Source organism: Pleurodeles waltl, chromosome 3_1, assembly GCF_031143425.1.
Source record: "Pleurodeles waltl isolate 20211129_DDA chromosome 3_1, aPleWal1.hap1.20221129, whole genome shotgun sequence".
Classification (NCBI taxonomy): Eukaryota; Metazoa; Chordata; class Amphibia; order Caudata; family Salamandridae; genus Pleurodeles; species Pleurodeles waltl.
The window spans coordinates 161,301,349-161,327,404 of record NC_090440.1 but is presented as its reverse complement, the minus strand read 5'-3'; the positions used below and the strand labels follow the sequence as shown (position 1 = coordinate 161,327,404).

At 45.3% G+C, this 26,056-nt stretch overlaps 1 protein-coding gene across 1 annotated transcript in view; it reads left to right on the top strand.

Annotated features, from left to right (window-relative positions):
* Positions 1 to 26,056, top strand: part of CRABP1 (cellular retinoic acid binding protein 1) — a 115,025-nt gene that overhangs the window by 10,745 nt on the left and 78,224 nt on the right. The window contains exon 3 of the mRNA XM_069221241.1: positions 3,529 to 3,642. Within this exon, the coding sequence (XP_069077342.1) occupies positions 3,529 to 3,642 (114 nt within the window). The remainder of the gene's footprint in view (positions 1 to 3,528; positions 3,643 to 26,056) is intronic.

The following is a 26,056-nucleotide window of genomic DNA, read 5'->3' as shown; positions in this document are numbered from 1 at the left end:
GTGAGTGTCTGAGTAGGTCTGTAAGTGTGTGTGTGTCTCTGAGTGGGTCTGTCAGTGGGTACAAAGGTGTCTAAGTGGGTCTGTGAGTGGATGCCTGAGTAACTGAGTAGAAATGTGGTGGGCACATGAGTCTCTGAGTGCATCTGTGAGTGAGTGCATGAGTTTCTGATTTGGTCTGTGAGTGCATGAGCCTCTGAGTGGGTCTGTGAATGAGTGTGTGAGCCCGAGTGGGTCTATGAGTGGGCACATGAATGTCTGAGAGGGTCTGTGACTGGGTTTGTGAATGTCAGAGTGAGTCTGTGAGTGGGTGCATGCGTGTCTAAGTGTGTCTATGAGTGGGTGCGTGATTGTCTGAATGGGTCTGTGAGTCTGTGAGTGAGTACATGAGTCTCTGAGTGGGCCCATGAGTGGGTACATGAGTGTCTGAATGCATCTGTGATTGGGTGTGTGAGTGTTTGTGTGGATGTGCCAGTAGCTGTGTGAGTGACTTGGCCACAGAGGAACTGCACCTGTCTGTTTATCCAACAAGAGTCTACCCAACTGAAGTGCTTTCTACTGGTTACTTAGTAAATGCTACCTCCAGTGTTTTGTATACATTACAGCTGCGTAATGGGCCACAAGGAAATGTCTCCAGCAATCTTGTGTGCATTTGGCAATGTGATTTTCCTTCCGTGTCTTACTCCAGAATTCTGTGATAACATGTGATAACATGAATCCTCCTATGGAGAGGCCAACGAAATACAAAGACGTAAATCTCCACCAAACCAGGGTTCTTCCTCTAAGCTGTATGACGTAAGTGCTTCTTTGTTTTTTGGGGATATCCTCATATTCCTCGGCATGAAGAATGCACCACCAAAATCAGAGGGAACGCACTGGAGGACCCTTTAGTAAGCTGCCCATCATCCTTGCAAAAAGCGATAAGACCTTTGCATACTACTAAGGGGGCAGAGCCAAGTCAATGGGGAGGGGGCACGGCCCCCCCCACCAATGGCCTATTTGGCCCCGGGGACCCCATCCCCTAGGTCCCACCACAATTCAATGGGGGAGGAGGACAGCGTGGCCCCATCCCCTGGCCTATTTCTATAGGAGAAGCTGGCCCTGGGGAGTGGCCCCCTTCATCATTTTATTTAGTGGCCTGGGGAGGTGGTGGTCCCTGGGTCCGCAGGACTCCCTCTTTTATAATTATAGTATTTTGCCCCTTGGAAGTGGTGGCCCCCAAAGCACAATGCACCTGCATACTATTATCTTTAAGCCACAGGGAGGTGGCAGTCCCCAAGACACAGGGGTCCACAGGACTCCCCCCATCACAATTAACGTTTTTTGCCCCGGGGAGGTAGTGGTACTTGGGGCGCCAGGTGGCCATATGCCACCCGCCCACATACTATTTACTTTAAGCCCCAGGGATGACAGGTGCATGCGGCCCCCACTTAAAGGGCTTATTTATGTCCCGGGGAGGTGGTGGTCCCCAAGGCATAAATAAGCCATTGAAGGGGGCCTGTGCACCCCCTTCTATTTTTTTAAAGCACCACATGCCCCCTGGCCCTTGCCAACCCGTGGGCTTGATTAAAAACAAGTGCGAGAGACCGCGCTTGGTTTTGTTTTCAATTTTTGCCATGAGTTTAGCAAATTTGCAGCAAAATTGTTTTTAAAAAAATGCTTTTTTGCCCTGGTGGGGTCCCTCTGGATCCCTAGACCAAGGCTAAAGTGTCAGGGTATTCGTACCCTGCCCCTTTTTCATTTTTTCTATGTTGAAGCCAAGTTCCTAGATGGCTGCCAACAGTTCCTAGTTGAAGTGTTGGCAGCCAATCAGAACTCTTAATTTCTCTACACAAGTTTATTATTCTTTGTGGAGTCATCACGGAGGAGCCACAGCCCTGAATATAGAAATTTGAATTTCCTTAAATTACTCAACAACTACTGAACTGATTTACACCAAATAACAAAAAGCACAATCTGCAGAACAAAGTCTACCTTTCTATGAAATTTGGAGCAATTCTGTCCAGCAGTTCAGCTGTAGCCATGTTCAAAACTCCTATGGGAATGAACATGGGAAACACACTTTTTATGACCCCTCCCCCCTTTTCTCGGTCCCAACTTGATGGATCATCCCAAAGCTTTCCATGTGCAACAAGAATTACTGGCACACTCCATGTGCAACAAGAATTATCTATCTATCTATCTATCTATCTATCTATCTATCTATCTATCTATCTATCTATCTATCTATCTATCTATCTATCTATCTATCATAGTCCTTACCTTAGACTTTCGATGTGTTGTAAAGGAATGCGTGATAAAGGCATTCACGTGGTAAAAAATGCATGTTTGTTTTCTCATTGTAATGTCATACAACCCAGAAAGATGACTGGTCATTAAGTCTGCTCCAGGTCAGGATGAAGGATGATGTAAAATAAACAGCGTGCTTCTCCCATTCCAACTTGCAAAACCCATATTGTGGATTTTTCTCTACAGAGATTTGACCAGCTTTTACCTGAGGGAGTGAGGGAAACTGACAGGTCTGTGCAGGAGTTTTAGACAAACTGCAATGCAGTGACAGGAACATCCCCTGTTTTGAGCTGAACGAGGGATTACTGGCCAGAACAGAATGAGCAAGGCGAAAAACAGAGTACAACCACTGAGCATTACCTGTTTTATAAACAAATTCCTCATAGACGAACTGATGTCAATTTAATGAAGTATCGTTAAAATCCAGATGAAAATATAGCATCGTTATATTAACACCATTGTTGGAGCCTATACCGAGGTTAAATATACGCTTAGCATGCGGGTAGACCGGTGGCAGTTTAGTAAGATGTGTTTAACTTTATATCATGTATTAATAAAAACAATGAATGGCTAAGCCAACAAATGAGCACATAGAGACATGGATGATTTAATGACAAATTAGCAATGGGCTACCCGTAGATAAAATATTCTAATGCCAACCGGCCAATTCAACCTGTCATCCTTACCCTGTCGGTGAAATGAGCTCAAATGCACTGCTGAATATTGACAACCATATTTTAGCACCTGGATGTCGCCAAATCATGCCAGCCATAAAAAAACTAGAAAAAGTCAGCATTATTGTTAAAGAAATGATCCTCATTTGACCTGGGTGGAAATATCTAGTCATTTGTTAATTGTCTTATCCCCATTTCATCTGTGTGTAGTGAAAGAACGCCTTAGTGCTGATAAGAAAAACATTCATGAATAGTGCAACAGAAGTGCCCTGTTATATACTCCATATGGCTTTGTGAACATCCTCTGTCCAGCAAAAGTCTGTCCCAGGACACGGTGTGTGTGGTTAGATGTGCATTCGGTTGGTTTGAAGGTGAAAGGCTGCATGTCTGTACTTCCCAGCGAGGATGTCTGGATTGGATGGCACTCAGTGCATGTTTGTCTCATGCCCCCCTTTCCCCTCCACCGGTCCTTTACTGCAGCCATCATTCTCAGCCATGTGCATTGTTGTCTCTGCCTCCAGCTGCCAGGCGGCATCATTAATGTTACTAATGGTTTTCTTGCCTGCAGAGTTTAGCCACCTGGGAGACTGAAAACAAAATCTATTGCAAGCAAACCCTCGTAGAAGGAACCGGGCCTAAAACCTACTGGAGTCGAGAGTTAGTGAACGACGAGCTGATTTTGGTAAGATCTTTTCAACTCCATTAGCACAATACCTCCTTACAGAGACCATCTGGGACCCCTCATGTTGAAAGAATGCTCTCATATTTAGGGCTTACAGTGCAGCAACATCAATCATGTCCATGAGTAAGGGGTGTGTTTATTTAGCTAAAGACTGTGTATAGGACAGTGGCCCTGGCATGTGCAGTGCCTGATACACAAAGCTGCAATGTGGTGCTCACAGCATGAGATTTATTCACATAAAATACAAAACAATGATTTGTGTACAGGAAAAGGGCATATCAGAGTCTTCAATATAAAAAACAAAAGCAGAAAGATGGGAAACGCATAAATATACCCCCTGTAATGTTACACCTTGTTTTTGTGTCTCACCTCACTATTATTTCAGCAGCCTTACTAACCAAAATGTAAATCTTGCACACCCAGGTGCACACTTAGCTCCACACTTAGACGGCTCATGCCTGCTAATGGTTTCTTTGCTTTGATTTGTGTATGGATAGTCCTTTTTGGGGAAAAAGTGAACAGCCAGGAATTCCTAATACATGCTACTGAATATTAGGTGGCATGTGCCTGTTTTATATAACTATGCAGAAGATATTTGATGGTGAATATACCATTTTACACAAATTAGTGGCTGATGTTTAAAGAGTCCACAATTAACCTTCACAAGGACATAACAAGCATTGGCAAAGCCAAAAGGTAAATCTGCTGAAGCATGCAAACGCAGGAATGCTCAAAACCCTGCTCGTATGCATTAGGAGAATTAAATAAAATCTGCCCTTGAAGTCCATAAAAAGATCCCAGCTTGATAGATATATGGCTATTCAATTTTATGTTCAGCCAGAGAGCTTGTCATCCACTCATACTCGACAGGGAGCCATGTCGCATTATGATACCCCAAGGAGCTGTTTCCTGGCAAGCCGGACTCTGCCATGACCTCAAACCTTAATGACCCTGGTCTATAACATGAAAGGAATTCTGCTAGCGCCTACGGAAGGTGCTTTCCATCACTCCATGCATAATCTAATCAAGAAGGTTTAAGCTCTTTTCGGTGTTGGAAAATGAGAGGATTTCAGACAAATCTTGCATGTACTGCAGTACCTCAAACCTTCAGCAGGTGTTGCTCTTGGGTCAGTAAACCAATGCTGCTTATGATGACAATTGTCATTACCTCCCGTCCCTCCCTCGCCTTCCTTTTAACCAATGAGGCCTCCTGCCTCCCCTCTAGACCCTCCCTTCCCCTTTCAAAAACCCCCCCCACCCTTATCCCCTCCTGTTCTTTTGTCTAGCCCACGCTAGACGGTTTTCTTTCCCTTTCTTACCTGCACGGCGGGGCCTGGAGGTCGTCGATGGAGGCACTCCTTGGGACGCGGAGCTCCGCGAGGAGTGCTACGGCTGGGGCGCGTCTTGAACGAGCAGCATGGTTGCTCGAGAGGCGTGTCCTGGAGGCCGGCTGACGGGGTCAGCCGGCCCTCTGTGGCTGGGACGTTGATTTCCGGGTTTCAGCGCCGCGGAGCCGCGGGGAACCGAGGGAATTCAATTCTGAGATGCTCTCAGGTAGGACGGGCGTTCGGCCCGTGGTTGTTATGTATTTGATGAAATAGGTGACCTCTTTAGGGATTGGTGGAGCCCTGATTGGGGGGAGGACCAGGTGCCTATATAGAGGGTAGTTTTTTGGGATTCAAGTCACTGATTATTTGTTTACCATGCCTAAAGTTCCAGCAAAGAGACGTAGGATTGTCTCTTCTTCCTCGGAGGAGGAGGGGGGTGAGGCTAGCATTACTACTCCTGAGAACTCACAGGTACCTGGCAGGGGTACTCCCCTCATGTCCAGAGAGGAGGTTCAGGATATGATTGAGGTGGCGGTGACCAGGGCACTACAAGCAGGCGTGGCCAGGACTGGTCAGTCTAAATGTGCGCACTCATCGGTAGCAGCTAGGAAATCCTCATCGGAGAGTGAGGATGAGGCCCCATCGACGTCATCTGGGGGGAAATATGTTTCCAGAGAAGATATGTGGGAAGTGATGGCACATGTTCGGGACAATTTGGGTTTCCCGGTGTTTCAACCTGCAAACTCGGATTCTCATTTATTTCCTCAATATAAGACACCTTCAAAGTTTGCCATGCCTTTTCAGGGACCTATGAGGGATATGGTGTTTCGTGAGTGGAAGGATGTGGATAAGGCTCAGGTTCCACGATTCCTTCAGAAACTTTACTTACTTGAGGGTGAGGAGGTTTTGCCTCCTTCAGTACGCCTGGACTCTATTTTGGCTACTCTGATTGGCAAAACGGCAGTCAATCCGGAGGATTGTGTGCCTACGGATGCCACTGACCGTAAAGTGGATTCGGGTCTTAAGAGGGCTTTTGCTGCGGAGAATCTGGCGCTGAGGGCAGGGATTTATTCTGCTTATGCGTCACAATCATTGGTTCAAGACTTTGATAATCTGGCGGTGGCTGTACAGGAAGGGGCGGAATGTTCGGAGCTCCTGGCTGGTATGGAGCAGCAGGCCAGATTGTTGGCTGATGTGTCTTCGGATGTGGTCCGTACTTCGGCTCTGGCATCTGGGTCTTTGATTGGGGCTCGTAGGTCCCTCTGGTTGCGTTCCTGGAAGGCTGATCCAGGGGAAAAGGCGGCCTTGTTGAGACTGCCGTTTGAAGGTCGTACCTTGTTTGGAGAACAATTGCCATCCATGCTTTCCAAGGCTTTTAAGGAACGGAAGCATGCCTTACCTTATAAAGGGGGTTCTTCTTCGGGTAAAGGGTGGAAGAAACATTCCAGATCTTCTCCTACTAGGGATGCTAAATCCTTTTCATTTAGGAAACGGCGTTTTCAGCCGCGTTTTTCAACTAAGAAGTCTGCTCCTGCGACCCGGGGTGGTTTCAAGAAGGGGTCCTGACAATCACTGTGGGCCTGGCAGAGGGCCGGTTGGGGGAAGACTGAGTCACTTTCTTTCGGCTTGGAAGGACAGTGTAAACGATCATTGGGTACTAGACATTGTGGCCAATGGTTATGTCATAGATTTTGTGGTGGTTCCTCCAGATTCAGGGGTACGTCCCACACCTCTGCCTTCAGAGGGGTCACGGAGAAGAGCATTATTGGACGGAGTGCGGGACTTACTGGTCAAGGGGGCCATTTCCCACGTTCCGCTAGACGAACGGGGTCAGGGCACTTATTCGGTCTTGTTTCTTGTGCAGAAAGTTTCAGGGGGATTTCGGCCGGTGCTCAATCTAAAGGAGGTGAATACCTGGATCAGGACAGTGCATTTCCGCATGCTGTCCATTCAGACTATTTTTCCATTTGTCAGACACGGGGACTTTCTGGTGTCACTGGATCTGCAGGACGCTTACCTACACGTACCGGTGGCAAGATCCTCTCAAAAGTTCCTGAGGTTTGCTGTGGGTCAGGACCATTATCAGTTTTGCGTTCTGCCTTTCGGTCTAAAATCTTCTCCTCGAATTTTCACAAAAGTGCTGGCTCCTCTAGTGGCTTTGCTTCATTCAGAAGGGGTATTTCTGCATCCTTATCTAGACGACATTTTGATTCATGCCCAATCACGAGACCTTTTGCAGAAGCAGGTGGTCCATGTTCTGGGGGTCCTGCAAAACCACGGGTTTTTAATCAATTGGGAGAAGTCAGACTTAGTGCCGTCCCAGGATCTGGTTTTTCTGGGAGCTCGGTTTCAGACTCTTCTTGGGTTGGTGACTGTGTCAGAAAAACGGTTGGGTGTCCTACAGGCTTTGGTAAAGAAGGTATTGTTGCGGTCTGCTCCCCGAGCTCTTCTATGGTTGCGTCTGCAGGGTCATTTGGCGTCGGTGATATTTCTGGTTCCTTGGGCACGTTTCCATCTCCTGTGCTTGATGACATGGTTCTTGAGAAGGTGGACACCAGGGTCCGGTTCTCTGAAGGACAGGGTTCCAGGGTCCGGATTGATTCACAGAGAGTTGCAATGGTGGTTGGATGCAGACCACCTGAGGATAGGGGTTTCTTTATCGCCTCTGAGACCCGTGGTGGTGACGACGGATGCCAGCCTCTCCGGTTGGGGAGCATGGATGGGGTCGGCTCAGATTCAGGGGTTTTGGTCCCCTCGGGAGGCGAGTCGGTCATCGAATTGGCGCGAATTGCGGGCAGTATTCCTGGCTCTGGTCCATTTTCAGGATTCCCTGAGGGGTTCGGCGGTTCTGGTTCGCACAGACAACTTAGTGGCCAAGGCTTATGTCAATCGGCAAGGAGGGACCAGGTCAAGGGCTCTGTTCAATCTAGTCAGGGAGATTTTTGTGTGGGCTCAGGAGTGGGTTCCTTCTCTCAGGGCTACGTACATTCGGGGGGTGGTGAATGTTCGGGCGGATCTGCTGAGCAGAGTGATTCCTTCCTCTCAACTTTTCTCTCTCCGGAAGTCTCTGTTTCAGCATCTGGTTCGGCTTTGGGGTCTTCCAGTGCTGGATGTGTTTGCGTCAGTAGGGAATGCGAAAGTGGATCGCTTCTGCTCCCGGTTTCGATGTCCCCAAGCATGGGAGGTGGACGGGATGTCATGTCCTTGGCCGCAGGGCCTTTTGTATGCGTTCCCTCCTTTTCAACTACTCAGGGCGTTTCTGTTACGTGTGAGGGATCTGGGGTCCAGGGTTGTCCTAATTGCGCCACTTTGGCCGAGGGCGAATTGGTTCCCCTTGTTGAGGCTGATGGCGGAGGGGAGGATGTGGCCTCTGCCTCTTTGTCCGTCTCCCCTGGAGTTTCCCTGCCTCCCATTGGGGTCATTGAGAAGGTTACACTTGACGGCCTGGAAGTTGAACGACGGGGATTGACAGGTCTGGGGGTGCCGGTAGCTTTGAGTTCTACATTGCTGGCTTCGAGGAGACGTTCCACTTTGCTTTCTTATGGTAGACAGTGGAAGGTGTTTTCGTCATGGTGCTTAAGTCGCGAGTTAGATCCTACCTGCGCTTCTATCTTTGAGGTGATGCAGTTCCTGCAGGACGGTGCTCATTTAGGGTTGTCAGTGGCATCTCTTCGGGTGCAGTGGGCGGCTATTCAGGCATTCAGAGGACCATGGCGTAATCTTCAGGATGAAGGGCGCTTGATGCCGAGATTTTTTCAAGGGCTTGTTAATTTATTTCCTCGCCCGGTACGTTCTTTTCCTTCATGGGATCTGTCCTTGGTTTTGGATGTGTTGACGGAGCCCCCTTTTGAACCTTTGGGGGACTGTGATTTGCGCCATCTATCTTTGAAGACATTCTTTTTGGTAGCCATTACTTCGGCTCGTCGGTTGGGGGAATTGGGGGCATTGGCTTGTTCCTTTCCTTTTTGTAAGATTTTTCACGATCGGGTGGTTCTGGTTCCGGTACCTTCCTTTATTCCAAAAGTCAATTCTTCGTTCCATTCCCGGCAAGGTCATCCTTCCTTCATTTTGTCCGAATCCCTCCTCAAGGGAGGAGGTCCGTTTGCATTCGTTGGATGTGCGCAGGGTTTTGTTGGAGTATCTGCGGGTGGTGGCTCCTTTTCGTAAAGGGGATTCACTGTTTGTTAATTTTGGTCCGGCTCGCAAAGGTGAAAAACCTTCCACGGCTTCCTTGAGTCGGTGGGTTCGATCTTTAATTCTGTTGGCCTATTCCTTGAAAGAGGTGGTTCCTCCTCAAGGGATTCAGGGGAGATCTACCAGAGGCATGGCGGCTACGGTGGCGGAGCTTCAGGGGACTTCCGTGGTGGAAATTTGCAGGGCCGCCACTTGGGCTTCTCCTTCGACGTTTGTGCGTCATTATAGGCTGTCGGACTTGGGTAGTTTGGAGTCGGTGTTAGGTCACCGGGTCTTATCCTCTATGAGATAATGTTTGGGATGTTCTTGGTGCAGGATATTAAATAAAGGTCTTGCAACTCGATGTCCGTCTCCTGTGTGTTTTCTTGCTATGTCTCATTGGTTAAAAGGAAGGCGAGGGAGGGACGGGAGGTAATGCTTCCATTTTCTTACGATAATGGCATTACTCCTAGTCCTACTCCCTCGCCTTCCTTTTCCGTTCCCTCCCACCCTCCCGGTACGGACTGTCCGAGTTGCAGCTTGGGCTTGGTTTTTGTACAGGAGGGGATAAGGGTGGGGGGGGTTTTTGAAAGGGGAAGGGAGGGTCTAGAGGGGAGGCAGGAGGCCTCATTGGTTAAAAGGAAGGCGAGGGAGTAGGACTAGGAGTAATGCCATTATCGTAAGAAAATGGAAGCATTATCACTTATATGAGTGCACTTCCTACACGAGCTGAGGGAAGCAGGTGACTCCACATTAATATTTATAGATGTTGCACTCATTGCTACTTAAAAAGTGCCTTTATTCCCTCCAGTGAATAGTCCTTTATTTGTTTAAAAACAATGCGAGCTTAAAAATCTCAGTGAGGAGATGCCATTTTCTTAGAAGACATTGTATGATGTCTGAGAAGGGAGCACATTGTTAGCCAATTACTTGTGTAAAATGTAATGTGGATAACATGACGGTTCTTTCACGAATAGTTAACTGCATACATTTTGCAAACACTCTGTTAAAACTTTCAACCAAAGGGTTGGACTTAGAAGGGGGTATAGCTATGTCATCAGATCCACTATCATATTTTTTTTCAAAGAAAACTAAAATTGTATTCTGACAGAACAGAGGACTGCCTTAATGTTCTGTGAACTCCTGGTAGCAGTCTTTAACAAACGCTTCTTTAACGATAACTATCGCAAATGTTGTTTTCATCTTGTTAATTATTGGGAAATCTACCCTCACTAAAATTACTTCAGGACACAACATAAACCATAATTTGGATTGCAAATGTCCAGTCCTCCTCTACTCTGTTCCAAGCTCTCTGTAGAAACTCGGTTGGTTTCAAAGGTGAATGCTTGATTACCTAACATTTATCAATGGTCTCATATGCACCTAGCTAGCTATTTATTGATTTATAGTATTCTAGTGATCAAACAATATGAGAGCCCCCATTTGTTCACTCACATTTCGATGTCACTGTGTATGGATGTCTGCCCTCAGTCCTTGATAATTCTCCAAGTGACTTGACTTTCCATCCTTTTTGGCCTATCCTTTTGCCATATATTAACTCACTATCCTCGATTCAAGATCCTGCTCCAAATTTTCACCCCATTTCAAGTTTGACATGGCATCAGTTTGACATGGCATCACCCATAAATTGCTTAACTTTCTAAGCAGACTACTTATCCAGTCATTCCATATATGCCGCATTTCTGTGTGTGATATATATGTATATGAATTAAGGTATTGGTTGTACTATTAGTTCTCCTTGGCATTGCATCTTGATGGAAGAACTGACAAGGAAGAGGGATGAAGTGGTTATTTGCTGGTCAGCTTCACGCGAGTGCTGTTTTATCTAAGTGTCGTCCTTGTGTATGTTCTGTGTCTTTGATTGACATGGTAATACATCAGCATCGAAAGCTAGAATTTTCGGAACATAGGTCAAATATAAATATCCTCACGACTAATATAGGATATTCAAATGTATGTTAACTTTAAATTGCTAATGGACGTGGCTGAACAAGCTACAAGATGGCGTTGTAGCGTCAGAGATTCCAACTGGTTCAGTACCTTAGGAGCAATAATCTTGTTGCTGCTTCCTTCCAGAGCTGTCGTTCTGCATTCCCCAGAAATGTGCAGATGTTCCTAATTAGGAATGTGTGTTTCATGGGGTGCCCTGTCATGAGTAATCATAATATGGGTGGTCACAAGCGGTGCTTTACTGGGGCGCAAGTTATAGTTAGTTGTGTTAACTATAACTGCTGAATTTTCTCTGGTTTTGTGCAAGTATATTCGGAACCTAACTATAACGTACGTGTAACCTTTGTTTTTTCTGTGTGTATTTTTATATATATATATATATATATATATATATATATATATATATATATATATATATATATATCAAGCTGAACATCTAATATTCAGTTTACAATAAAATAATAAAATTCCACGAAAAGCCAGTTATGGGCAATATAATCAAAGCTAACTCAATCCTGAATCAGTGTTTATGATGACACATATTTCTTTCTCATTTTTAAAGCAGACACGATAACATTCAATACTGAAAAACATGTTGGCAGGGACTGACGGCGCTGCCAAAAGAATACACCTTCTTGGTGTGTTTTAAAGGTTTAACCACATAACATAGGGCGTAGGAATCATTTTTGAAAAGAGGAATTTAATGTGCAAAAGAGCATTAGGTGCTTTTTGGTTTGGGGAGATGTACCATCACATGAGCAAGAAGGCACAGAAACAAACCAGGTACCTGTGATGGGAAAGACCACAAGGCAATTTATCAAACTGAGTCTAAGCCGTGTGAGATAAAATCTTGATACAGCATCCATTATCCAAATTCAGTAAGACTCCATATCTTGAGTAGTCGAGAGTGGTACATATGATTGAACAGTTACCCTCTCAAATGACTTTGCTATCCTGATACTTTGTTTATGTGCATAACGCCTTTCTATGACTACGTTCTTCGGTAAAGAGCTAATATCAGTGGGATTGTCAAAAAGGCTACTCGAATCTAAGTGCTGTAAAGTGTTTTTAACATGCTTAAGCAAAGGAATAGCTAACAAATGGCTTTGCTTCACGCAATCCTCAGCAATTTTTTGCGTAAAGCCCATTTCAGGTGTAGCCCAAACTTTAAGCCAAAGCAGGAGCCAATCCTACTAATCTTTGAAAAAACCCATGCCCAATTCCTGATGTGAAATAAAGCTTGGTGTAGCTTTTGAGGCCCCAAGTAGCCTGTTTAAAAAATTGTTTTCCACAACCTGGAGAGTATTCGCAGCTAAACGACCCCATGCTCCGGCCCCATTGGTGCCAGTTAAGATACATTTGCTTCTGTAAATTGTTTTTTAGGGGATTTATGTCCTAATATTTTGGTGAACCTAAACGTGGCTTTTCTTGACACCATCAGCAACTGGGACCTTAGTGTTAATAATCTCTCCCAATTCATGCTGGCGTCAAACAGGATGCTCAAGTAATTAAAACTCAATGTCTTCACGATTGAAATCTCATTTATAAAATAGCTCTGAGAGCGAGTACTTTTAGGACCGCAGGTCAAAATAAAAATATTTTTTAATAATTAATCTTCAAGTTCAGTCCCTGCATAAAATTATTAAGACCGCCAAAAAGTGCTTTGCAGAGCGTGCAATTAAAACTGCATCACCCGCTTATAAAAAAACGGGGACCGAGCTATCACAAAGTTTGAGAATATCAGGTATACAAGAAGTTAAAAAAGTGTCTAAGGCATTTATATAAAACAAAAATAAGAAGGGGGCTAAAATACAGCCCTGTCTTACCCTGCATGTGACTTGTATGGGGTATGTATAATCACAAGACTGGGTGTATCAAACGCTCATATGAGTATCCCAGTGAAGTCTTTTTAAAATATCCAATAAAGAAGAGTCATCCTCGGCTAGCCCCATGATGTCCCATAATTTACCTCTATACACTAAGTCAAAGGCACGGGAAAGGTCCATGAAAGCCATTTGCATGGCTCCTCTCCTGGCCTTGACATATTTACACAAAATGAGGTACGGATTTAGGGATTTTTAAGTAGTACACAGGCCAGAGCAGAATCCATATTGGACTTCTGAGAAAAAAGATTTTCCATCCGCCCAGGCTTCCAGCTACACTAGAATCACTCTGCCAAGCAATTTTACAGAGAAATCCAGCAGCAATATGGGTGGTCAATTTGCTCGAATATTTCTATCTCCTTTCTTAAAAATGAGAACTTTTAGAATTCCCTCCATGATTCAATGAGACACTCTTTAATTGAGGCTCTGAAGACATTTGTAATTAAGGGGCCCCAGAAATTGTTCTTACTTATATTTCCGCTGCAGTAACACAACCTTTCAGCAGACCCCATTCAGGGAGCCAAAGGCAAGTAGGGGGTACTAGTCCTCAGCCAGGGGGGCTGGTGTCATTTATCTCTGATGTCCATCTTACTATGGCTCTGCAACCTGGGCCAAGTACAACCCCTTCGGTGCTTGACTCTCAATGGCAGTAATGGTGAGTAGTAACAGGCTTCTCCGGTAGGTAGTGTGGGGGGTACCTCAACAATCACCCAGCAGCATGATAAATGGGTGATTGTCCAACCAAGTACTTGAGAAAAAACATACTCATTACGCACTCTTATAGGAGTACTACACAGCAAATACTAACATGCACAACTAAAGGAGCTGGTGCAGGAGCTATTGGGCCTTGGGATACTGCCCGCAGCTTGTGTCCCTCCTTGATAAGAGTTGTTCCCCGGAGTTAGAGTATCTGTGCAGCATGAATCAAAACTTAGGTGCAGATTAAGTCAGTTCCACATAACCAGCACTCATTTAATAAGGGGGCACTCTTTAGAGTCTCAGCTATTTCCGTGTCCATGTTCCAGTCTCAGCTGGCAACACACTTCTTCACTCACTCCCACTTCTGAGACAAGATGCACTGTTCACAGGAGCAGCATCCGTCAGTCCAGGCAAGCTGCAATGAGAGACAGACATGGGAGGGTGGTGGCTGTGCCGTCAGAGGTCCTCTGATGTGAACACAGGTGTTTGGAGTTGGAGGGACTCCGCGGGGGCGGCTGGATCCTCTTGACTTCTGACCACTTCTAGGTCACGTTGTGATACATTGCTTATTGGCCACACCACCTAAAAGAGGTGGTCACAGCAGCACAATGGACAGGTGAAGGCACACTTCATCATGGTTGCAAAGACCCCTGCACTTTTCAAGCACAGTGGCCCAGTCAGCCACAGTTGCTCTTCTTGGCACAAAGGCAAGGTTAGTCTCAGTCGCACCTCTTGACACTCGATGAGTCAGCTTCAATTATGTGACCCTAGCCTAGAATGCAATACTGAAGGCACTAGATCTCACCATCTTAGGGATTCTAGATTGCTCTCCTCCATCTTTCTTCCAATGGCAGTCCCCATCCGCACCATTGTCTCACTGCTGTTGGCTCTCCCTGGACTGTCACACCTCCTGCAGGGTTGGCAGGCACCTTCTCTTACTGGCTAGCTTCTAGATGCTTCAGGTGCTTCAAAGCACATGAAACTGGAACAACAAATAGGTTCATGGCTCCCCCTTTTTTTTCTTTATTTTTTTAAACAAAATTTTTATTAGCATTTTTTATTCAAAATACAATTCTGAAAGAGGCGCAGACACATGTTATACATTAGTCGTATGTATCTCACAGTATTATAATGTGCTTGAGGAATTGTCTGCGACCCTCCTGATGAACAGAACATCTTAATATTTACAACTTACACACCATGTTACATCTGCCCCTCCTCTGTTAAATGAAGTCGCCCCAGATACAAAACTCCTTCTTTGTCATGGTTTGCTCTGATGTACTATGTCTTATGTGACCCCTTCTCTTTCAGCATCCTCATTCGGTGCAGGGGACATGGAGCCGCCAGGAGTGTGCAACTCCGGTGTCCTCAAACATTCATCCCAACCCCTGGCTACTTCAGGATTACAATGCCCTTTCGCCACTTCCATATGTAATACTCACCCCTCTATTTCTGCCCATGTCAATATTGTTTTCTTCCAGCGGTCAACAAAAGGACCCCTTGTACTCGTCCAATGCATTATGTCTCTTTTTGCTAATATGAGCGCAAGGTCAATACATTCTGTGGTTAGCTTTAAGGAGTGTGGGCGTGGGAAACCTCCCAGTAGGCCATTTATAGGAGTGGTAGCTATCAGCCTCTCCATCACCCCATTGAAACATTGAAATACTCCCCCCCAAAAGTCCGTTAATTGCAAACGGGCCCACATCATGTGAAAAAATCTACTTTTGGCTGCACTAATCTCGGCAGTGGTAATTGGTACCCCAAGATTCCCTGCATCTTCCTCCTGGAGGCTTGGAAGGCCTCCCAAAATGAGGGGCCGTAAGTACACAGGGAGGTTCATTCTTGGCTGCGCATATAGGGCAGTATAATACACAGTGAATCTATCATTAATGTCAGTTTGGCGATACAGCCGTATGCCATTCGGGCCAACCAGCTGCAATATCAGGGAATTGCAGGGGTTGTTTTCACTAACCATGCCAACAGACTTCCAGCCTTGTCAGTTTCTGCAAGTGCTCATGTTTTGTAAGATTTATAGTCAAAACATCTCCGTTTCTCTATGGCTGCCGCAACCTCCTCTTTTGTTTCCAACAATTGCAGCACCAGGGCAGGGCCAAGTGGCCTCTCACATTCTAACGTACGAAGAACCTTCTTCTTTTTCTCTGTTTCCTGGATTAAGGTATGCATAATGCCCACCACCTCCGCTATACACCTGCCTCTGATTACTGTTTTAAAGGCCTCCCATTCTGTTGATCAGGTGGAGGTGGATTCTGTGTTCTCTCCGAAAAGTGGCCCCTTACAGTCTCCCAATGGTCTGTCAAAACACTACATCTTCTAGATTTTCTACTTTCAGTCACCAGGTTTGGATACTAGGGCGTTCCCTATGTCATGCAGGGGAGGGTTGTGGTCAGACAATGCCCTCCACAAATACTCAGAAGACTGAGCAGTACTGTGGACAGCAGGAGTAGTCAGGAATGTATCTAATCTCACATGGAGGTCATGTACCCCTGAATAGAAGTAGTAATCTCTCTCCCCGGGGTGCATTTGTCTCCAAGAGTCCACTGGGCCCCAGTTATTTTGCCACTCTCAGAATGCTTGAGCTGCTCGTATTATTGGGGAGTTGTTCTCCCACTTTTATACAGTCAAAGTAGACAGAGAATGTGGATTCCATGTCTGTGCAAAACTGGTTTAGGGTGGTTCTTCTTTCAAGTGTCATTTACAGGCTGCTCTCCAGAGACAGACATTCTGCAGAGTAATGCCCCTCACAGCAGGGTAGTCTGCTGTCTGCAGTACAAATTATGCAAAAAGTGGTGTGAGCTAGCTGTCTGTGCCTGGCTATCAATTGCCTGAACAGTGATGAGGGGAAAGGTGAAAGGCTAACCTCACCTAAAGGGTTCCTCTCATCCTGAACCACAGCAACTGCAGTCCCGCCTTTTACCCCTCCAATCTATGAAACGGCAGTGTGACGGGAAGACTAATCAGCAGGTCTTCTCAGGAAAGGCCTAATCAAAGTTCTAAAGGTGCCTTGTGTCCTCTTTTCCCTCTTCAGTGTCTAGGTCCATTTCCTCCAGCATTGTGAATGTCAGCAATACACTTCCACTGTCTTTCTTAAATTAATGACTGAACTCTCCAATAATAGCAACAATTATCTCCTCTTTGGAAATATACATTTTCACCTGAACAGTCTCCTAGACCCCAATACTTCACAGTTATTTGTGTACTGCTATCAAAGTGATCTTAGTCAATTGGTGGGCACCCCACTCACTCTGCTGGTAACACACTGCATGCAGTATGGGCTTTGCCTAATTTAACACAATCCATTTCAATCATCCCTCACATATGATCAGAAAGCATGCCTTGATTATGTTTTTGTCTTACCACCCATCAGACGATATCCTCCCCATATCATTTCCTTAAAGTAGAGGCAATAGCTGACAATATTTCCACTTTCAGATCCTTATGACTGACAAACAGAAATAAATATGCTTCTTGGTTTACTGATAAACTTCTCTCTTTAAAACCCAAAGACAGGCAAGCAGAGTAAAAATCCAAGTCATCTTCAAGCCCAAGATTTTATTCTACAAGAACACCACACGAGGAACTCGAAAAATATACTATTCTAATCCACTCTGTAGGCTGCTAATACACTAAACTAGATCTTTAAAATTATTAATGAATTGTCTACCATTCCCACCCTTTAACTACAAATTCAAGATTGTCAAAGTTTTCCAACATTCTGTCCCATTTCTTTGTTGAGAAGATAAACCATATCCAACAATCTATTAATGACGCTCCTTCACAACAGTTTCTCTCCAGTTCTGAATCATGTAAAATGTTAAATGAATATTCTTTCTCTGAAACAGCCACCTCACGACTTTGGAAATGTAACAGTCTCCCCCGCAGTGTTTCCCTCAATTGATTAAAGTTTGTAAGTCTGGATCTCCTTTAAACCTTGCACCAATCTACATTATTCACAAAGATACTCCACATTTTATCTCACCTATTCATAAAACTATTGAACCCCTTTCGGAAGCCCCTTCTCAGAAAGCCCAACCTTGATCTAGAAGTTCCCTCTAACTATAGACTACCACCCTTTTACCAGCCATCGCCAAAATTCCGGAAAGAAGAGTGGCCAAAAAACTATGCTCCTGCCTTGAAGACCATTGCGACTGGATGAGTCAAACATTGGCTTTCTTTCGAATTGTATTACAGAATCTGCTTTAGCCTGTGTCTTAGATGATCTTCATTTGGCTGCAAACACCAGCAACACTTGTGCTTTGATTCTTCTGGATTTGTCTGCATCCGTCTATACTGTTGAGCACAACCATATTATTTCACGCTTTACTTGAATGTGCAGTCAAAAGACCAGCATTCTATTGGTGTATTTCCTTTTATAAAGTGCGTTATTTCCTTTTATAAAGTGCGTTCGCCAAAGGTTATAATTAAATATTATTCTCCCTCATCATCCATGGAATCATGAGCATCACAAGACTCCATTCTGACACCACATATAGGGCCAGATGTAGTAAGCTGTTTGCAGGGTGCAAACTGCGAAAATCGCAGTTTGCGCCCATGCAAACAGCCTTCTGCGATGCACATTCACAATTTGCGAGTCGGTACCGACTCGCAAATTGTGAATGCGACTCGCAAATAGGAAGGGGTGTTCCCTTCCTATTTGCGACTCGCATAGCAATTCGCAGTTACCACCAGTGTCACACTGGTGGTAACTCATTCGCAAAAGGGAAGTGGTCCCCAGGGGACCCCTTCCCCTTTGTGAATGTTCCCCAAAAGGTTTTTTCAGAGCAGGCAGTGGTCCAATGGACCACTGCCTACTCTGAAAAAACGAAACCAAATGGTTTCGTTATTTTTTTTATTTTGCAACTCGTTTTCCTTTAAGGAAAACGGGCTGCAAAATAAAATAAAAAAACTGCTTTATTTAAAAAGCAGTCACAGACATGGAGGTCTGCTGACTTCAGCAGGCCACCATCCCTGTGAGTACAGGGACTGGCTATGGGGTCGCAAAATGCAACCCACCTCATTAATATTTATGAGGTGGGTCTTTGCAACCCCATAGCGAGTCGCAGACGGTGTCTGAGACACCGTTCTGCATCCGCATTTGCGATTCGGAAATTGCGAGTCGCACAGACTCGCAATTTCCGAATCGCAAATGCGGAAGTTGCTACATCTGGCCCATAGTTCATTTCATGTGAAACCCCCTCTTGCCTCCTCAGAAAAAAATGGTTGTTGCTTTCTTAGTTTATGTGCTGATTACACACTACGTATCTTTCACCTTTGTAGCTACCTGGGCCCCTGAAACAATCCCACAGTCTATGTCACAAATGTGAAAAACTGGATGAACTCAAATTGGTTAAAGATAAACCTAGATAAAACTGAACAGTTAATTGTAGGGAATAAATCTTTTATTTGCACCTTCGTTAACTGACCACCTCATCATGGCACCTTCCCAGATCCCCAGCCATGTGTAAAAATTATTGGTTTCAAACTTGATGCTAATATGGATATTTCAGTATCCTTTGCAAGCTCAGATCCATTCTCTATTTTCCCCAAGACTGTTAGAAGGGCCATCATTGCTGCAACTATACTATATGTTTGTGCCTTGACTACTAGATGCTAATATGGCTATTTCAGTATCTTTTGCAAGCTCAGATCCATTCTCCATTTTTCCCCAAGACTGTTAGAAGAGCCATTATTGCTACGACTATAGATTTGTGCCTTGACTACTGTACCTCCCTATATTGGGGCCCAGACTTTGACAGTCCTTAATTTTAAGATGATATACAACAAACTGTGGCCAGCTACTAATACAAAATCAGATATAGAGCAGTGACTTCAATTGTGTACTGGACCCTGAGAATGACAGATCCACAGGCCCTCCCAGACAACTTTCTGCGGAACCAAAAGCCATCAAAGCAATGGCAGGAATGATGATTTGATAGATGCCTGGAGACATTTACATCCTGATAACTCGGAATTCACATATTACTCAACAGTATATGGCAGACACTCACATATAGATTATTGGTTAATGTCCAAAAGTATGGCACCCTATATCTAGCTGTACACGATCCTGCCAGAACTTACTTGGACTACTCACCAGCGGTGCCTGACTTAATCATACCAAAAAGCACGCCCAAAAATTATCCTAATAGTCCCCTCTGGTAAAAGAAATCTCCCTGAAATGCCACTTGCATTAAAAAAATAACAGTGCATCTCACTTTAAAATAATGGCGTAGTCCTGGTAATGTCACACAAATTTTGTTACCCAAAATTACTCTGCAGAATTACAATTTTACCCTAATCAAGACAATATCTAGATGCTTCCAGATGATATGCTATACTGACAGACAGCTGGAATTTTTGACATATTCTGTCATGTGTTTACATCCTATGTGCAGGCTCCAGAATCCAGTTTTGGCAAATTTGTACAGCCTTCTGGCAGGCAATCATGACTCAAGGAGTGTTTATGTTCAATACTATTGACAATATGAATGTGATCCAAGATAGGTTGAGTGTGCATGCACATATGGGTGGTGGATCCTCCAGTTTGCCATCCTTTCGCTAATATGTCTGAGGGATGGGAGGGACTTGAACACTTGGCAATGCTCCTTTTTGGGGGGGCATGTAGTAGTACCTCTAGAATAACCCACATTTTCATACTATGTGACACCAATCTCTATGTCACAAATGTCAAATTTTTAGTCAGGTACATTATTCACTGTTTCTCTTGTTTATTGAATTCCACTGTAAGCCAGTAATCAATGTCTGAAAATTAAAACTTAAGTGCTCGGTATCTTCAGGTTTATGATAGTGGATCATCTATCCAAAAATCCAACCTTTACTTTAAGAAGAGGTGGGTTTAGTGGAATCCTAGAAACACATAAACCAATGAGACAGGCAACATCATTCATTGCCCACAAAAATTAACACGCAAGTTAGGGATGGATATGGGCATAGGCATTATACCTATGGAATCAGAACATTGGGCCTTAGAGACCTTTTTTAGAGGAATTAAGGTGACTGGTGCTGCTAGACTACATTATCTTGGAGAAACAGCTTACAGGACAGTGGGAAAGGATAGGAGAATGCCACCACAGCTTAGCCATTATGAGGAGAAGTCTAACTGGAAGTGTATTGTTAACAAAGTGGAGGGGGCAATTGTCAAAGTATGCCCCACATATTATAGAATGCTAAAAATCTCTACGTAGATCCCACCTGTCTCAAAACAAAAATGGTATTTGGCAATTCCTAAGCTACCATGCACCGCTCATGGCTCACTGAGTAGGAGTAATTGAAGACATCTCACAATTGAGGAGATTTAGACAGTGATTAGACAGTGGCAATCTGGAAAGGTGCTAACATCCAACAATGTCCTGGTAGGCTTGCTCAAGCATTTTTTAGACACCTTAGCGTGGAAGCTTCTGTGTTTGTTTTAGGGGATGAGAGCAGAGTCCTGTCAATTCCTGACAGACCCATTCATCACTCTGTGTCCTGAATGTGAAGATTTAGGTTCTGATTTAGAATTTAGTGGATGGAGTTTACTCCGTTGGGATGGTGGAGTAAGTTAACTCTGCCATCCTTAAGGACCTCTGTCTGCCAAATTTAGAGATGCCTGCTGGCCCAGGGGCATCACTCTGCATTGACAGGACCCATTATTTGTTCTTGGAAAGAAAAATGAATGACACCACACCCTAGGAGCCTTCTTCCAGGTTGTGGCAGTCATTTTGGGTCTTTATCTGTCCCTCATCGCCAGGTTTTTCCTGGAGGCGACAGACATGAAAAAAAGCATTACACCATCCAGAGGGTTGACAGTGTAATGCCTTTCCTCTGAATGCCTGACAGAGGAGTTCATTGGGGCTCCATGGATGGAATACTTTAGGACCTCCCATCTCTAAATGAGACGAGGAGACTGAGTGTTTGGTGGGCAGGGCACTCCGTTGTGTTTGCGACTCTCTACCCTTCCACCAAACTATATATCAGGCCCTAAGAACCTAACTAATGTTCTAGCCAAACGGCTGAGTAATTTTTTTCTCAAATCATCTTTATTGCCATTTAAAAAAAAAAAAAAAAACTCATATCATCCTAGACTAAGTAGAACGTGTCAACTACAGATTAAGGCTGGGTATGTCTTAATAGTATAACAGCTTTTAAAAAGCATAAGAGGTAATGGAGAGTCTACAAAGTAAGTTGTAGTAAAATGTTTATTACTACAGAGGTAGTTAACACATCTAGGAAAAATTGAACCCACAGTTTAAATATTGTGGCTGTGCTCTTTAACTTCAAACCAGGAAAATTAAGGGCCATATTTATACTTTTTGACGCACAACTGCGCCAACGCAGTTGTGCGTCAAAAATTTTAACGCCGGCTAACGCCATTCCAAAGCGCCATGCGGGCGCCTTATTTATGGAATGACGTTAGCCGGCGGAGCTGACTGGTGTGCGTCAAAAAAAATGACCCACACCAGGCAGCGCCGGCGTAGGGGAAAATGGAGCTTGGGCGCCAAAAAATGGGGCAAGTCGGTCTGAGGCAAAAAATCTGCCTCAACCCGATTTGCGTCATTTTTTTTTACTCCCACCCTCCATTGACATGACTCCTGTCTTAGCGAAGACAGGAGTCATGCCCCCTTGCCCAATGGCCATGCCCAGGGGACTTATGTCCCCTGGGCATGGTCATTGGACATAGTGGCATGTAGGGGGGCACAAATCAGGCCCCCCTATGCCACAAAAAAAAAAAAAAAATACTTACCTGAACTTACCTTAAGTTCCCTGGGATGGGTCCCTCCATCCTTGGGCGTCCTCCTGGGGTGGGCAAGGGTGGCAGGGGGTGTCCCTGGGGGCATGGTAGGGCACCTCTGGGCTCCCTCCGAGCCTACAGGTCCCTTAACGCCTGCCCTGACCATGCGTTAAAAAATGACGCAAAAGCGGCTGGACGTCATTTTTTTTGACCCGCCCACTCCCGTGCGTCATTTTTGCACGGGAGTTTAAATAAGGCGCACATACCTTGGAGTCCTTTTTTAGACGGGAACGCCTACCTTGCATATCATTAACGCAAGGTAGGTGTCCACGCTAAAAAATGACGCAAACTCCAAGATCTTTGGCGCTAGCCGGGTCTAACGCCAAAGTATAAATATGGAGTTAGCTTTGCGTCGGATTTGCGTCAAAAAAACGACGCAATTCCGGCGCAAACAGAGTATAAATATGCCCCTAAGTGTGGTTGTGAAGCAAGGGGGGATGGAAGCAATGAGGACTGGTCCACATCTTCTGAATAGAGAGGATTACGGATTGCCTAGGGGGTGGCTTGAAGAGTTGATATCCAGGTGAGGGGCACTGCTGTGGTGTGGGAGGAGATAGATGGATTTGTTATTTCATTGTGATTGCCGTCAGTGAGGAAATTGACTGTGCAGTCAGATAAGAAATAACTAACTTCCTCGCTAATCTCTGTGCAGTGCTGTGGTCTTTGCTGGGGCCTTGGGTCAAATAAGCCACCGGGGTTCAAAAGAAGATATACAGACATTTATGGAGTTGGTGTGCCATCTTTGGATGACTCCCTAAGACTTTCTAACATGGTGTCCAAGTCCCTGGAAATTTGGCATTTAAAATTCCTTTAGCTTCCACCCTGTGCAGAACCTTGCATTTGGCTTCAGCCCATTTTATGACAACTTGGCACTATTGTGCTGCATACACAAGGAATCTTTGCTTTCCAGTTTATAGTGACGGTTCACTTGCCCAGGTCAGGCAGGGCGAGGATGAGCAACCACCATTTTTTGGGTCTTCTATAATAACTACAGCACAGTTTTCCAACTCTTTGGAAATTACTAATCCAGCAGTGTAGAAAAGACAACTCATTACCCTTGACCAGTAGGTCCTCAAAGAGGGGCAGGACAGTAGCATGTGTTGGAAATCTACGGACTCTGGATTGCAGAGCTGGCAGAGTTCATTAGCAAGGGAGAAATGTATGTAGATTGCGGCTGGGAATAGGTAGGCCCGATGTAAGATAATAAATTTGAATTGTGCATTGTGTGAAACAACATGTGGGCATGCAATGGCTCGGGCCCACTCTTTGTTGTGCAGTACTCTGGATATTTTAAGTTTCCCCTTGAATTGTAACAATGTATGTGTATGATATAGGAAGGCTTTGTATGGTCAGCTAATGTGTCTCCGGGCATTGCCTAAAAGGGAGAGACTGAATAAAGATGTGTGTTAAGAGCATGGAGGAGGACATAGGGCCTCATTACGACTTTGGAGGTCACAGTACTGGCACGCCGGCGGTCGGACCACCACCAGGCTGGCAGTGCAGACCGCCAATTTACAACCCTGGTGGAGATCCCACTGTAACACAGCCAGAACCTCGCCAGTGCAATCTGACCGCTGTTGCCATCTCCAAGGTGGCAGAAAGGAGGTAACCGCCCACACTGGGAAATGACGGTCGGAAACGACCAGTATAAAAGGAGACACTTACCTCAAGGGATACAGATGAGTCCGCGGAAGCCATAGAACGTGCACTGGAAGTCTTCCCAGTGCTCTTCTTCGCCTTCCTCATACAGGACCAGCAACACTGACGAAGACGCCGTCGGTAAGTACACCCGCCTAGCACACAACGGAGGGAACCGGAGAGTCACATACTCACATGCAACACACACACACGGCACAGACTGCCATGCTCACATACACAATACAATACACGTACAGATACACACACAAATTCAGAGAGACACACACACAGACCACACACACGCACAAACAAAAAACACACACCACGCCCAACACACATGTCTCACACACACACACACATACACTGAGGCGAAAATCATCACATTGGAACCTCATGCACCCACCCACAGCAATCCACACTCAATAGGCCACAAAAGTAATGCAGGCACCCTAATGCTGTATCAGAGAGGGCCAGCAAGCATAACAAAATGTCAACACGACCTGTATGGAATAGGAAACACACAACACAACCAATTCAGAATCGTCGGACATCCATGCAAAGGAAAACATACACATATCATGGACACACAACGCACTCCACACATACATCAAAATACTCAACCACACAAATACCACAACCAAGCACACACAAACATAGCAATCCATAATCATTACATTACTGACACTGCCCAAGTTATGGATCCAGCCAATGCAGCCATACAGATACAATGCATAGATATGCAAAGTAAACAGCATCCAAATACATTTGTATATAATTCATGAACTGAGGAAGGCTCGACAAATATTTGAAAGTGTCACCAACGTGGCCTGTTGGGCAGTTGTATTTTGTTTCTGACACACAAATAACAGTTATATACAAAAGGCCAGTCTAAATGCAAATCACTGCTAAAGTTCATAAGCCCAGGCAATTGGCCCAACTTGACTCCTGACAGCCTCATGGCCTCCACAGGGGAGGGACATCAGTGGGGCAGGCAGGCACCTCAGGGGGTCAGTGGGTGGGTATGGTGGCAGGGGTTAAGGTTTGGGAAGCGGGTCCTTTGGCCTTGGTTTGGGAGGGGGGTTCTTATGATTTGGTTTGGGAGGGTGTGGGGGTTCAACCTTATATTTGTTCAGAGGGGGAGGGGGTTTTGATTTGGCCTTAGGTACAGGTGGTTTTTTTTGGTGCAGGGGGAGGCTTTTTGGAGGGTGGAGGGGCATGGGAAACAGAAGGGGGGGTCATGGGAGAAGTTGGAGATGGAGGGACTGGGTATGGTGAGGGAAGGGCCAACACGGGGTGGGACAGTACAGGGAACAGATCAAGACGGGCAAGAAAAAGCTTCTTAGGAACAGGGGTGATGGGCCTGGATACAGGCCTGGGAGTGGAGGTAGAGGGAGTGCTTGTTGGACATGTAGGTGTGCTGGACATGGATGCATAATGTGCATCTGTGAGGTGGAGGAATGTTGAGTGTCTGAGTGGGAGCGTTTTTGTGTGTCTTGGGAGGAGGCGGGGAAGAGAGCCTGGGAGAGGACAAACAGGTCATGTGAATGTATGTTGGGGTGGTGTCTGCAAGTAAGGTGGGTGTTCTGCGTTTGCTCGTGATTGTGGTTGTGGTGAGCGCAGATGTGGTGTATGGGGTGCATGTCTGAGTGTCTGCTATTGTGGTGACTGTGGGCAAAACAAAAGTGGTGGCAAGATCTGGGAGTGAGGTTGTAGTGCTGGCAGTTGTGAGTGGTGATGTGACTGTAAGGCAGGAGATGGTGGGGAAGACAGGGGAGGCAGTGGCTGTTGTTGTGTCTGCTTGTGAGTGTTGAGTCTGTGAATGCTTGTGGTGTGACTTGTGGTGCCTGTGTATGTCTTTGCGTGCCTTGTCTGTTGCTTTAGGTGAATGCTTCTCTGAATGTGTGGTTTGGATG